Source organism: Abramis brama (genome assembly GCF_963993115.1).
Source record: "Abramis brama genome assembly, chromosome: 9".
NCBI classification, from domain to species: Eukaryota; Metazoa; Chordata; class Actinopteri; order Cypriniformes; family Leuciscidae; genus Abramis; species Abramis brama.
In genome coordinates, this window is record NC_139971.1 from 21371416 (window position 1) to 21385710 (window position 14295).

Here is a 14295-nt window from a genome sequence, read left to right on the forward strand (position 1 = left end):
CTCAGTTGTTTTTGTTCTCTTTATGAGCATCACACAGGTAGAGTTGTATACTTTTGTCTGCCTGGATCAACTTCATTAAAAGGTATTTAGTGCTTTGACACTTTTATCAGCTATTTTAATTATTGTGGTCTCGAAGGAGGTAAAAAAAAAAAAGAGGACAGAATTAAGACAGCTATTTATCATTTAGTATATATATTTTCAAGCTATATATTTCTTCATATTCTCCTACTTACTGAAGTAAGGATGAGGAGGTTTGGGACTGGACCAAAGCAAAACAAAGCGTATTGCATTGTATTTCTGTCAGTCATCTTAATTGCTTGTATTATTGGCCAGAGTTGGTAAACATGCATTATGTAAGCCTAATCCTAATGTTGCATGCTTAGGCAATATATCTATATATAAACCAATGACTTACTCAACACACAACCATAATTTCAAAAAAGCATTGACATATTGCAGAGTCATGGTGTTGGTTGCAACCATTTTTATGATTATCACCTGTACTGTGAGTACTGCACAACCTAAATGTAAAGCTTATGGGACAGATGAACTCCTTCATTTCTCAAAAGAAGGTAATGTCTCTATTGGGGGCATTTTTTCATTCCACCAAAATCCAGTTGGTGTAAATCCAACACTTACAACCAATCCAGGAAACATCAGGTGTAATGGGTAAGATAGTGAATATTCATTTCATATTACTCCAAAAAAAAAAAAAAAATATTTTTTTTACAAAGATTTGTAATTTAATTCCATTTAATGATGGAGTAACAACTAATTACTATGGATTACTTCACTGAAGAAAACAAAGCTATCTTCCCTTTTCAGTCTTGATCCTGGAGAGCTACAGTATGCAATGACAATGATTTTTGCCATTGAGGAAATAAACAACAGCACAGATCTTCTTCCTGGCTTTTTGCTTGGCTACAGTGTCTATGGCTCTTGCCCAAGTATCCCTCTCTCTATAGGAGCATCGTTAGCTCTGATCAACGGACAAATTGAAGCAGAAGAGAGCTGTGTAAGTCCCTCTACTGTGCAAGCTGTGATTGGAGAAACTACATCAACATCCACAATAGATATTGCAAGGACCATGGGTCCATTTAAAATCCCTGTGGTAAGTCATTAAATAAATGTGTGTGTGTGTGTGTGTATTATTATTATTATTATTTATTATTATTGAATAAAGCACAGCAAGATAATTTGAATTTAGTACAGATTGAGAGATTTCTTGAAATATGATTAAATTACTGTTTATTTGTTTAAATTTGTGTTTTATTTATTTTATTCTGTTATAATGATGGAATTGTTATTATTGGTCTCCGTGATACAATTATGTGAATTATTATCCTTGTTTAAACATCACATACTGTCTTTTTAACAAGAGTGAGTTAATTTAAGCTTTTACATGTGCAAAAAGCAGTTTTGGGTCTACTGCTTATCTAGTGTCACACAGTAATCCCTCTAATAATATAAATGTCAATTATAAACCTTTTTTTGTCTCGTTTCAGCTTAGTCATTCGGCAACTTGTGCATGTCTTAGTAACAGACAGCTGTATCCATCCTTCTTCAGGACTATTCCCAGTGATTATTACCAGAGCAGAGCACTGGTTAAACTAATTAAGTATTTTGGCTGGACCTGGGTTGGGGCTGTGAGGAGCAGGGGAGATTACGGCAACAATGGAATGGCCGCTTTTTTAGAAGCAGCAGAGAAAGAAGGCATTTGTGTCGAATACTCTGTGGCCATTTACAGAACCGATTCAAGAGAGAAGTTTTTGGAAGTCACAAACATAATTAAACAATCAACATCTAAAGTCATTGTAGCTTTCGCAGATGGCAATGATTTGGACATCCTCATAAAAGAGCTTTACTACCAAAATGTAACTGGCTATCAGTGGGTTGGAAGTGAGGGTTGGATCACTTACAGATATGTAGCAACCCCAGTGAACTATGCTGTAGTAGGGGGAGCATTAGGCTTTTCTGTGCCAAATGCGTACATTCCTGGATTGAGAGAGTTTATTGTGAGTAGCCATCCCTCCTTGAGGTTAGGTAACACAGGACTAGTTGAGCTGTGGGAAAGCGTGTTTGACTGCATTTTAAATCCAAACACACACAATGCCTCTAAGATATGCAATGGAGAGGAGTCCCTAGCTAATACAAACACACGTTTCACAGATGTGTCTGATGCTAGTCTTCTAAACAATGTCTACAAGGCAGTGTATGCTATCGCTCATGCAATAGAAGCACTGTTGACTTGCGAGAAAGGGAAGGGGCCATTCCTCAACAAGACATGTGCAGAGAATGGGAAAATACAGCCTTGGCAGGTGTGTTCTTTTGAATTTCTGCTCTGTAATTTTCTGTAATTCAAAACTGATGTTCAAAGATCATGGGTGTTATTATACCACTATTCTTAACAGGTGCTGCATTATCTGACCCAAGTGAACTTTACAACCAAAAATGGAGAAAACGTTTACTTTGATGCTCGTGGTGACCCAGTTGCACGTTATACTCTGGTTAACTGGCAGATGAACTATGAAGGAATAATAACATTTGAATCCATTGGCTTTTATGACACATCCAAGCCAGAGGGACAACAGATTCAAATGAAAGATAAGACTGATGCAATCTGGGCAGGAAACCAAAAAAATGTAAATGATAATAATAATCTGTCATAAGCTTTATGCTAAATAGATTAGTACACAGTGATTTTATATAGTGCAGACTGTGATTATATAAATTTTTGCTTGTGTGTATGATTTAGGTCCCACGGTCTGTGTGTAGTGAGACCTGTCTTGCAGGCACTCGCAGGGCCTTCATAAAAGGAAAACCCATCTGCTGCTTCGACTGCATCTACTGTGCAGATGGAGAGTTTAGCAACACCACAAGTGAGATGAACAAGCCTCTCTCATTAACAGTAATGCTCATCATGTTTCTGTGTGGTCAACCCAAACACTGCATGTGTTTCTTTAAATTATGCTTTACTTAATTTAATCTGCCTTTGTTTTCAGATGCAGTAACATGCATTCCATGCCCTCTTGAGTACAAATCAAATGGGAACAGAACACGATGTGAACTCAAAAACATTGAATTCCTAACATTTAAAGAAGTAATGGGTAATATACTAGTGACGTTCTCTTTGTGTGGTGGATGTCTCACAGTCACAATTGGGTTGATTTTCTTCTACCACAGACATACACCAATAGTAAGAGCGAACAACTCAGAGCTGAGCTTCCTGCTACTCATCTCACTAACTTTGTGTTTTCTCTGTTCTCTTACTTTCATTGGTCAGCCCACTGAATGGTCCTGTATGTTGCGTCACACAGTGTTTGGGATCACTTTTGTCCTCTGTATCTCCTGTGTTCTGGGGAAAACAATTGTTGTGTTAATGGCCTTCAAGGCTACACTTCCAGGAAGTAATGTCATGAAATGTTTTGGGCCTCCTCAACAGAGACTCAGTGTTCTTGCCTTTACTCTTATACAAGTGCTTATTTGTGTCCTTTGGTTAACAATATCACCCCCCTTTCCCTACAAAAACACGAGTAATTACAATGACAAAATCATTCTTGAGTGTGATTCAGGTTCAGCTGTTGGTTTCTGGGCTGTACTGGGTTATATTGGCATACTGGCTGTCTTGTGCTTTATTCTGGCTTTTCTGGCTCGCAAGCTGCCTGATAACTTCAGTGAAGCCAAATTCATCACATTCAGTATGCTCATTTTCTGTGCTGTATGGATCACTTTTATCCCAGCTTATGTTAGTTCTCCTGGAAAATTCACTGTAGCAGTGGAGATATTTGCTATTTTAGCGTCAAGTTATGGCATGTTGTTTTGTATATTCATTCCTAAGTGCTACATAATTTTACTAAAACCAGATATGAACTCTAAAAAACTTTTGATGGGTAAAGCTTCTTCAAGGTTTCTCTAATTAAAATGGCTATTTATCATTACTGATATGTTTAACTAAAAATGTCAAGCATTCTCCCTATTAATTTGATGTTCTAAAGCGGCATGTATACCCGGTTACATACATAACCTGGGATGTTCCTCTTCAAAGTCGAACTTTGATGCTGCTTCATGCCTTTTACACTATGGGAACTTTAATTCTAACTTCTCCATGCCCAGGGTAACAGAGCCTGCTCAAAAGGCTGTGTATAAGCACAGACGATTGTTAAGTGCAGATTGGACTTGGATCAACCCTGAAGGACTTTAGATCCTGGGTTCAAATCCGTGTCCAAACTGTAGAACCTGATGAATGTGTGCATAGAGGACCAGTCTGATGCAGCACAAATATCTTGTAAAGGTTCTCCCCTCACAAGACCTTTAGAAGATGCTACACTCCTAGTGGAGTGAGCCTGACCCCTAGAGGCGCAGCCATTCCAATTGCCTCATAGGAGAGGGTGATAATCCAATGCGAGATACATTGCTTAGAGACTGCAATATTATCAGTGACCACATTATTATATGTTGCTTAGTGACAGCATAATTAGTATCTCTAGAAAGTACACTAAAGAATTCCAGAAGCTGATTTCCAAGTGGAAATAAACAATTTCCAGAACCAATTTCCAAGTGGGAGGAATTCTAAAATTTTGAATTGTTTCAGTGACCTCAGCTGAAAGACCAGAATCTTTGAGCTGGTGCCCCTCAGTGGCCAGGTCCAAAACTTCCAGATGTCCGGCTGGGGATGAAATGGTATCCCTTGCACCTGAGAGAGAAGATCTCTCCGGATTGGAATCTTACAGGAGAGAACGAAGCCGCTAGAAGGAGGTGAACTTGGTCCTTGCAAACCCTTGGTAGTACTGCTGGCAGCAGAGCTATCAGAGGAAAGGTGTACAGACGTAGACTGCACCATGGTTTCCAGCCCCCACAGAGCTGGAGGTGTGAGGGCGAACCAGAAGGGACAGTAGGTTGTCTCCTCGGAGGCAAAACGATCCACCTTTGCCCTGTCTTACCTCTGCCATATGGACTCTACTACTAATGGGTGGAGTCGCCATTCCCCATGCCTCAGCCCCTGCCTTGACAGGATGTCTACCATGTTTATATGCCCCAGAATGTAGAATGCTCTCAGACAAAGAAACTTTTCTTCCATCCAGAGCAGCCCACCCAGGTGATTGATGTAAGATGCAACAACCATAGTGTTGTCTGTATGGACCAACACATGCTAGCCCCTCAGCTGTGGAAGGTAGTACAGGATGCTTCAAAAAGATGGACCCAATTTCAAACAAATACATTTCAAAATTACAACATTAGGCTGTTGGTGCACTGGGCAGTGCATTGAAACTCATTGGAACTCTATTCCCTGCCCTTTCAAGTGGTAAGAGTTTAATTTATGGGCACTTCGTGGTTGCAGATATTGCTATTTCAAATTGGGTCCATCTTTTTGAAACACGCTGTATTTCAGAGCTAGAAAAACTGCACACATCTTGAGGAACTTTATGTGCCAGGAGAGATGAGGGTCCCCCCAAAAGACCACGGCTGGTCAGCCATCGAGAACCGCACCCTAGCCTGTGAGAGAGGCATCCGTCATAAAAGACTTGCAATGACTACATGCCCCTAGTGCCAGGCCCCTGTTGAGGAACCTGGCTTCTTCCAAAGTTGAAGAGCATGTAGCATGGGGCACATTACTCTTATGACTCTGGAAGGATTATTCAGAAGATTAAAACTTCTTCTGCCAGAACTGGAAAGTAACACCCTCTGAATTTCTAGAACAGAAAGCTTATGACCTAGCTTGATGCTTTTTACAGTGGTTAGGATCAAAACCACATGTGCAGGAGACATATGTGCCTGTATCGTGGTTGAGTTCCACACCACCCCAAGAAAAGTGGTTCTTGGGGTTTAATCTTGTGAGCGAGCATAACACCTCGAATGCTGTGGCTCTAACTTGATTGAGCTAGTATCAGCCAATTGTCTATATATTTCAATACACTGTAAACTGTCAAAAAGAAGCCAAAACGGCATCCATGCACTTGGTGAATGTGGACAAGGCTAGGCTGAAAGGAAGAACTCAAAATTGGTATGCTTCGTCCCCGAAAGCAAACCTGAGAAACTTTATGTGTTCTGGCAGAATCTTGATATGAAAGTAAGCATCCTTTAAATTTATTGTCACAAACAAATTTTTGAATTGGACTTGTGGCACTATGAGTTAAGTAGTATGGTTCAGGCCCCTCAATTCTAAAATTGTATGCATAGCGTCAACGTCATGACGCAGCGTTGAAGTATCACTTTGAACGGGAATACATTAAACAGAATTTAAAGCTGCAGTAATTCAGTTATAAAGTAACACAAATGTTGTGTAGTCTGTTTTATTTTCTTTTTTTTAATTATACATTACTGTTCTGAGCTATTTTATTCTGAACACCAATATAATTTGTCTTCAAGCTTTTGCATATGACATATGGCCAGTCTATTTCACATATATGTATGTATGTATCAAATCATGGATGTCCATTTTATGTGTGAAACACTTTACTTGATTTTACTCATATTTACAAAAGATTCATGAATATGCCTAAAGATATTTTAGTCTAAAGATATCTGCATATGTACATGAATTTGAGTTTGAAATATATAAAGATGACAACTCCATGTTGCCCTCTGTCAGGTGACTATCACAAAGCAGCCATAGTGTACGTGGCTGGAATCGTGCACAATGTGTAATGGCAGACAGAGAAACTTGGCATACCCCAGGCTTCAGTCATCCGCTGGTATTAGCGGATTAGCGGATTACTGTGTTTTATTCGTGTGTGATATTTTGGTTGTTGAGCATAGATAATTCCTTTCTAACGTGCAGAGTTTACAAAAGATTTTTCTTAAACATTTATGTCCATGTATTACGTGCATTTATTGCATGTTCCAACTCCATTTCAACCATATCTGCTTGCACATCATTAAAATCTTCCATTTGCAGTAGAAAATGGAAATGGAAAACAAAAGTGGGTAACCCTTTATTTTGATGGTCCCTATTGAACATTCTGTTGACTATAAGTAACTTTGTAACTACATGTCAACTAAAGCCTAGTTCACACTACACAACTTTAAACGTCGGCAGATCGCTGTGCTGTTTAGACTACGTGACTTGCTCTGGAGTCTTGAAGTTGTTGTGGTGTTCACACTATGTGACACTATGTAAATGATCTGCAACCGGGGGTTACACACTACACAAGCTGACAACAACTCTGTCCCCAACGACTCTATCCGGTCCCCAAACCACGTTTTGTCACGAAAACACACGTGAGAAGTGGAATGGGAAATGATGCGAAACAGGAGTTGTCTATTTGAAAATGGACGCTGGGACAAAATTGGTGATGCAAGTTGTTTGTGCAATGATCTGTTCAGAACCCCCCCAAAAAATAGAATATGGGTAAAAGAATGGATAAGCACACGCGGGCAGCAGGGATTGTCTGTGCTCAGGGGCAGCGCTAGATAATTAAAAAAAAAAAGGTGCTGAGGGCTAGATCATTGACAGGAGGAGCTGCGCAATTATATATAATATATAAATACTATTATTAAATGAGCAAAACTTGTCCACTCAATATTTAATATTCAATTATTTTAATTATCACAATTAAAGTTTTAATTTGATCAAATTGAACAAGCACAACATTCAGCATTCAATCAAATATTCTTAAACATTTATTATTATTAATAATGTTATTTCAACATAATATCTTGTTATTTCGACATAATATGTGTGCGTGCAACAAAAAAGATGTGCATTTGTAAATCCGGTGACACGCGTGCATTGATTTTTACTAATAAACTAGTGTTTTCTGTGTCAGTGTCGGCTGCAAAGATGAAGTTGACGATCGCCATATCTGTAGTGAACGCGCCTATAGAGAAAAATGCACATAATGGATTACATAATCAGAGAGTAGCCTATTTCTTTTCGTTTTTAATTGTTTCGTTTAAAGACATTTAAAGCTTTCTATAGATATATTTCTCACGTCTGTGAGGCATACGCTGAGTTTTGGTTAATTTAGGATGAGATGCGCTCCAGTTCACGTGCAATGCAAGACCGCGTCGGCGCCTCCATGTCATGATAATATTGTCTGCTATATTTGCTTCTTATTTATTAAATCCAGGCAATTGGTTGATGAAAATTGATTAAAATTCAGATACAATTTACACAAAACGAAATTCACTTTAAAGAAATGTTTTCTACAAAACAAAACTTAATAAAGTGGTCAAAATCATGTCTGACCCACTCCATGTCTCCTGATATATTGCGCATCCTATCTTACACATGCTGTTCACTTTTCATAATCAACATAGATGGTGTCATGAACTGCATGGAAGCAGAGACGGTAGTCGGATCTAAATGCAGCAATAGAATTTAATTAACAAAGACTTGGTAAAACTCAGAACTGGAACAGGGAAAACTCACGGAAGATACATACATTCATACATTCAATAACTGACCCCGAACAAAAAAAAACACACAGGGTTTAAATACACAGCGGGATGAGGGAACGAGACACAGCTGGGGCAAATGAGCACAATAATCAGGACCATACAAACTGACAAGACCACACACCTGAAACAAGGGAACTAATAATTAACATGACTAGCAGACTAGGGCTGCGTTCCAAACCGCATACTCAATGAGTAGGTACTTAATTTCAATAAGTACTTACTTAACGAGCGCTAAAAGAGTAGGTACTTTATAGCCAGATCTCGTTGAGTATGAATGCGAACCGGACATCTGCCATGTTTACGTTATCATGTGACCTACGACGCGTTATCACACGCGCAACAACTTAAAAGATTCGAACGGACACGTTTAATTCATCTATCTGTAAATATCTTGATATTGATTAAACTTGCTCATTTTGTGGTTTTTTTGAAGAAACTGCTGCCCATTTATTTTGTGAATACATTTAGGGTTGATTTAAGTTCTTATATTTAACCCTACTAATGTGACCCACCGTCTTATCCTTAACGATATTATTTATTTTTATTACGAAATCCCAAAATTGTCATCTCTTGAATATGTTGTTAATTTTATTTTATTTAATATCCAAACATTTTCATCCACAAGCCAAAGTGGCTCACTGCTTTATGTATTCCTCTTTTTCTTGTTGAATTTAACTCTCGTTTCATCCCTCAGGCCTACCCAGCCAACACACCCATGTGGGGCCCAAACGGGCTGCAAATGGGCTGATATCCGGGCCCCACCTGGGCTACCCAACTGGGAACCCAGCTAATTTTGGCCGCGGTTTCCGTGGTGGCCCCACATGTGTTAGCCCAGATGGGTTGATGATGGGCTCTTGATGGGCTCCATATCGGGCCCATATGGGTAACCTAGGTAGCTCCCATTTAGGGCCTACAGGAGTCTGCCCACATGGGTTGATGATGGGACCCAGATAGGTCTTATCTAGGACTCTTATGGGCCACAACGGGTATATATATGGGCTACCATATTTGTCTGTTTGGGTTACCTTATTTTACAGTAAACCCCTAAATACAATCATTACATGTGATCCACTAAACTATACTAAAATGTTAAAGGTATTCAATGAACAGAAAGCAGTAGTTCACTTTTAAAGTTACTTTATTAAGCAAGTACAAGTATCACAAAACAAGAAAAGAGTAATATATATATATATATATATATACACACACGTTATATATGCATATCTGAAAAATTAACCATTTCACAAACAAAACAATAACCGTGCAGCTTCTCACTCCTCTGTTGTCGCTCTCCCAACGGCCCTTTGAAAAGAGAAAATAAATCAGTCAACCATTATGCCACTTTTTTAATTCCTTTTCACAGTTCAATCAGATGTGTCAGGTTAGCCTTTTGGTGCCCCACATCAAGTGTATCTAGATAAGGGGTTTGCAAACCTGTCCTGGAACACCCCCTGCACTGCACATATTGGATGCACAAAATGTACATTTTGACCAACTTTTACCACTTTTGAAGTAATTTCTAGAAATTAGTGTTGTAGATCATTAAACCATTATGCTGCCTCATAAGTCTGTCTGAAATCAGAATGGTTACTGCTCAAATAAATAATAACTAATAAAACTTCCATGGGGTCACAAGCTTGCCCGCTGTCTGTACTATCCTGTATAAATAAAAGCAAGAAAACTCAATACAAATTAAGTCATGTACAAGATTTTCACTTTACAGTTCAATTAGTCGGGTAGAAAACAAAGTATACAACACTATCCATTCTAAAACACATTTTATGTATTCACACAAGCAATTCTTCAGAGCCCCAACATGGAATTGTAAAAAATGTATTATTACTTCCATGTGTCAGTTACGCTTACTATAATGATAAGGTCATGATTTCATCTTTAAAACAGATGAAGAAATCAACAAATTGTGGTGTTGAGCTGAGAGGGTTGTGGTCTGTTGCTCTTTGACATATCTTTCAATGCAGGTTTATATTGTTTCAACAATTTTTGCCTGACCTCTGGGGGCTCTGTATATTTCTGATAATATTTGTGGAGAAACATTACACTGTTTTAATTCAGAATCCTAACCATACATTGTAGGCTACTAATTAAAAGTAATTTATTAAATCAAGTAAAATAAAAAATAACACAAAAGGCCAATGAATCTGTACCAGAAGTGATAGTGCAATGTAGCAGCTAAAGAACAATCCTCCACCAAATTGCCAGTAATCAGCTGGATCCTTGGCGAATCTGAAGGGGGGAAAGAAGAAATGACTCAATGAAAAGTCCTTAAAAAGCAGTATTTTTTTATATCATTCCTTTAAACAATCTTAAATTGTAAAAGCGTTTGCTATTATAACATTCACACAACATGAACTGAGTAATGTCAAGGAAGGGCTGGGTAAAAAAATATTGATTTCTCGATTTTAATTGATTCTCATTTTTACGAAACGATATCAATTCTTAAATCCCAAGAATCGATTAGTCATCCTCATCCTGTTTTCAGTTGATGAATGAATGGAACATTGTAGCGCGCATCCCATCCAATAAATCCAGCCCTAGTAATGTCATCTTTGAGACTGTTAGTTGTTACATGATTAAAAATGTAAACATAAACTTTAAGCATGGCAATCCCATCAGAAATGTGTATCATAGCAAGGGAAGCAAACACACACACACACACACACACACACACACACACACACACACACACACAAAAAAAAACAGTTGGTACCAAAATCAAACCATCAAATAATTTTACCTGCAGCCATTTATCCTATTATGACACGTCTGAGGGTCTTTTCCTTTATGGTGTCCAGTGATTAAAGAAAGGACTGATGAAGGTGACATGAATCCACTTTAAGTGCGCCACTTCAGCAGAAGAAAGACAAAAGGACAAAAAAAGTTACTTAGACTTTCTATAAGTAACATTAAATGTATTACTTTAAAGGTGAAAATCATACTTAATACTAACGTTATATATTAATCCCAGTGTAGGTTTTTGAACAGTGGGTAAAATACACTTACTGTAACAGTTAACTTAGTTGGTGAATGGGTCTTTCTGTTGGGTGTTCTCCCCAGATAAAAAATATTCCAATGCTTGATCTAAAAAAAAAATGTAAACAAATATATTTTCAATACTGTTATCAGTGTTTGAAGAGGTTATGTAAACATACTTCTAACGAATAAATGACTGTTTTATCACTTTACTCATTTCCACGCTTTTTTACCTCTCATGCGTTTTTAAAACGTTAGCTGACAACATTAACGTTAAACACAACGTTAACTTACCAACAACAAAACACAGCAATGTCAGTCAGATGGTACTAAATTACATTGAAATACGTTCTTATATCGCTACAGCAGTACATAAACACACACAGAGAAAACTTATTTAACGTACGTTATAAGGTTGCATTAAGCCTATGACCGTTACTCGTGTCCATAAACGTTCATTTAACTGACTATAAGGACTGAAAAATGTTTTCTTACCTGATATCGCCAGTATTTTTACAGACCACGTACGAACCCTTCCTCTGTTCACATTCCAGCTTTTGTTCTTCATTGATATCAACTTAAATTCGCTCAAAATTTAAGGATTCAACAAGCAGATATAAAATAATCCAGGTCTGACCGAGTAATCAATGCAAGCAGCAGCTGCTCAGTGCTCACCGACCGAGTGTAACGGACGTATTTTCAAATTTAAAATAGGCGCGCAGAGCCGCGCACATTCTCATTGTACAGTTTCCTGGAAGACAGACAGATTAACCAATCATGCTCAAAGTAAAACGCCGAAACAACCAATAACAATAGTTTGCGCGAGTTAACAGCAGTGTATTGAGTTTTATTTGCAGTCTGTATTATTATTTAATTAATTAGTCAAATTACATGACAGTGTATGAATACAAATGTAATAATGCAATGTAAACGGTTAGGCAAGCAGACAAGTTGTAAATTCACACAAAATCACATAAGGCAAAAGGTTTCTGCTGCACTGCTCTCTTGAGGGTGAAACTATTATTGTTAATAATGATAATTATATTTTAACATATACACTGAAGAGCTGTTATATTAAAAAAAATATGAAATGCTAATTAATTGTCACAATAATGTTAAAAGGCAGATATTTCTGTAGTATGTTGTTTCAACGTACAGATCTTGTAAAAATGTCAACGTTGATTTAGAAGTGTTTTAAGTGTTTTAAATCTTTTACTTTTTTCTTTTCTTGTTTTGTGATACTTGTACTTGCTTTATAAAGTAACTTTAAAAGTGAACTACTGCTTTCTGTTCATTGAATACCTTTAACATTTTAGTATAGTTTAGTGGATTACATGTAATGATTGTATTTAGGGCTTTACTGTAAAATAAGGTAACCCAAACAGACAAATATGGTAGCCCATATATATACCCGTTGTGGCCCATAAGAGCCCTAGATAAGACCTATCTGGGTCCCATCATCAACCCATGTGGGCAGACTCCTGTAGGCCCTAAATGGGTGCTACCTAGGTTACCCATATGGGCCCGATATGGAGCCCATCAAGAGCCCATCATCAAATCATCTGGGCTAACACATGCGGGGCCACCACGGAAACCGCAACCAAAATTAGCTGGGTTCCCAGTTGGGTAGCCCAGGTGAACCCCGGATATCAGCCCATTTGCAGCCCGTTTGGGCCCCACATGGGTGTGTTGGCTGGGGATCTTGTAAAAATGTCAACGTTGATTTAGAAGGGTTTTTGTTAATCTTTTTCAACAACAAACTGACATTATTTCATATTTCAACGTTGAAGGTCGGTCATGTGCTGGCTGGGTATGTACTCTTTTCCCATTAGTGAACTGACTAGTTCTCACATAGGGAGCCCATCTGGGTTTGCCCATGTTGGACCTACTTAGTTGACCCAAGTGGTCCCCAGATAAGATGCCCATTTTGAGCCCATGTCCACTCTGTACCCCTGTAGCCCATTTGTAACCCATATGGGCCCCAGATAAGAAGCCCATTTTGAGCCCATGCCCACTCTGTACCCCTGTCGCCCATTTGTAACCCATATGGGCCCCACATAAACGTGTTGGCTGGGTATAAATAACAAAACAAAAAAAGCTTTTTTTTTAAATGTATTATAATGAATTATTTAAGAATATGTAACAACAATGCCTCTGTTTAGGGAATTTATTAGCTCAATTAAGAGGTATCATTCATAAGATATGAATATGCATATGTTGTTTACATATATTAAATTATTCCAAATAAGGGATAGGTCAAAACCTCAACTTGTATCAATAATTACACGATTTCTCGTAGTAATTACTGATATAGGTGAGTAGAGTTATAGTTTAATTAGGGGAAATTTAGGTAGAAGTTTAATGTTCAGCTATTATACCAACTGTTCGTCCAGCGACCAGTCTGTATGATTTCAGAACAGAAAACTATCGTCTTTAACACCGACAAAATAACCCTTTCCTGTGGCCACAAGAAATGATTATCTTCGGGTTTTAGACCGTTTGGATATCTTACTAGTAAAATTGTGGTAGAGCTGTAACTTAAATCGACACCTTCAGGGATTTAGTAATGGAACAATATGAGACAGATTCAATTCAAAGGATTATAGAATTTAATATAAAGCAAACTAAAGATTACATGTACTAATCATTACACGCAGGAGTAAATATGCATATCAAACAAACAAACAATATAACATGATCGTAAAAATAAAACAATAAAAATAAAATAAAAGTAAACTAAACAAAAATTATGAGAGAGAGATAGAAAGAAAGAGAGATAGATTGAGAGAGTGAATTAAGGTAATTTAAGTGTGTGTGGAATGGTAAGAACTTGTAGGCGAACGTGTGTGTGCCGGAGCACGTGTGGGAGAGCGTAAATGGGTGTGTGAGTGTGCGTGTGTGGGT

General features: G+C 37.9%; 1 protein-coding gene and 1 long non-coding RNA gene across 2 annotated transcripts; one reads left to right on the forward strand and one right to left on the reverse strand.

Annotated features, from left to right (window-relative positions):
- Positions 1–463: 463 nt before the first annotated feature.
- LOC311089083 (extracellular calcium-sensing receptor-like) lies at positions 464–3916 on the forward strand (the record flags this gene model as incomplete). The annotated part of the gene is made up of 6 exons (XM_084123533.1): positions 464–669; positions 826–1111; positions 1506–2318; positions 2412–2642; positions 2756–2879; positions 3003–3916. 6 exons carry the CDS (start codon positions 464–466, stop codon positions 3914–3916), a joined length of 2574 nt encoding a protein of 857 aa, XP_083979659.1.
- Positions 3917–9618: 5702 nt separating this feature from the next.
- On the reverse strand, positions 9619–12273 carry LOC311089109. Its single transcript, XR_014607638.1, has 4 exons — positions 11422–12273; positions 11156–11265; positions 10566–10644; positions 9619–9702 (listed from the first exon to the last, which is right to left on the reverse strand). It is a non-coding gene; the product is annotated as an uncharacterized lncRNA (long non-coding RNA).
- Between the last annotated feature and the right edge of the window lie 2022 nt (positions 12274–14295).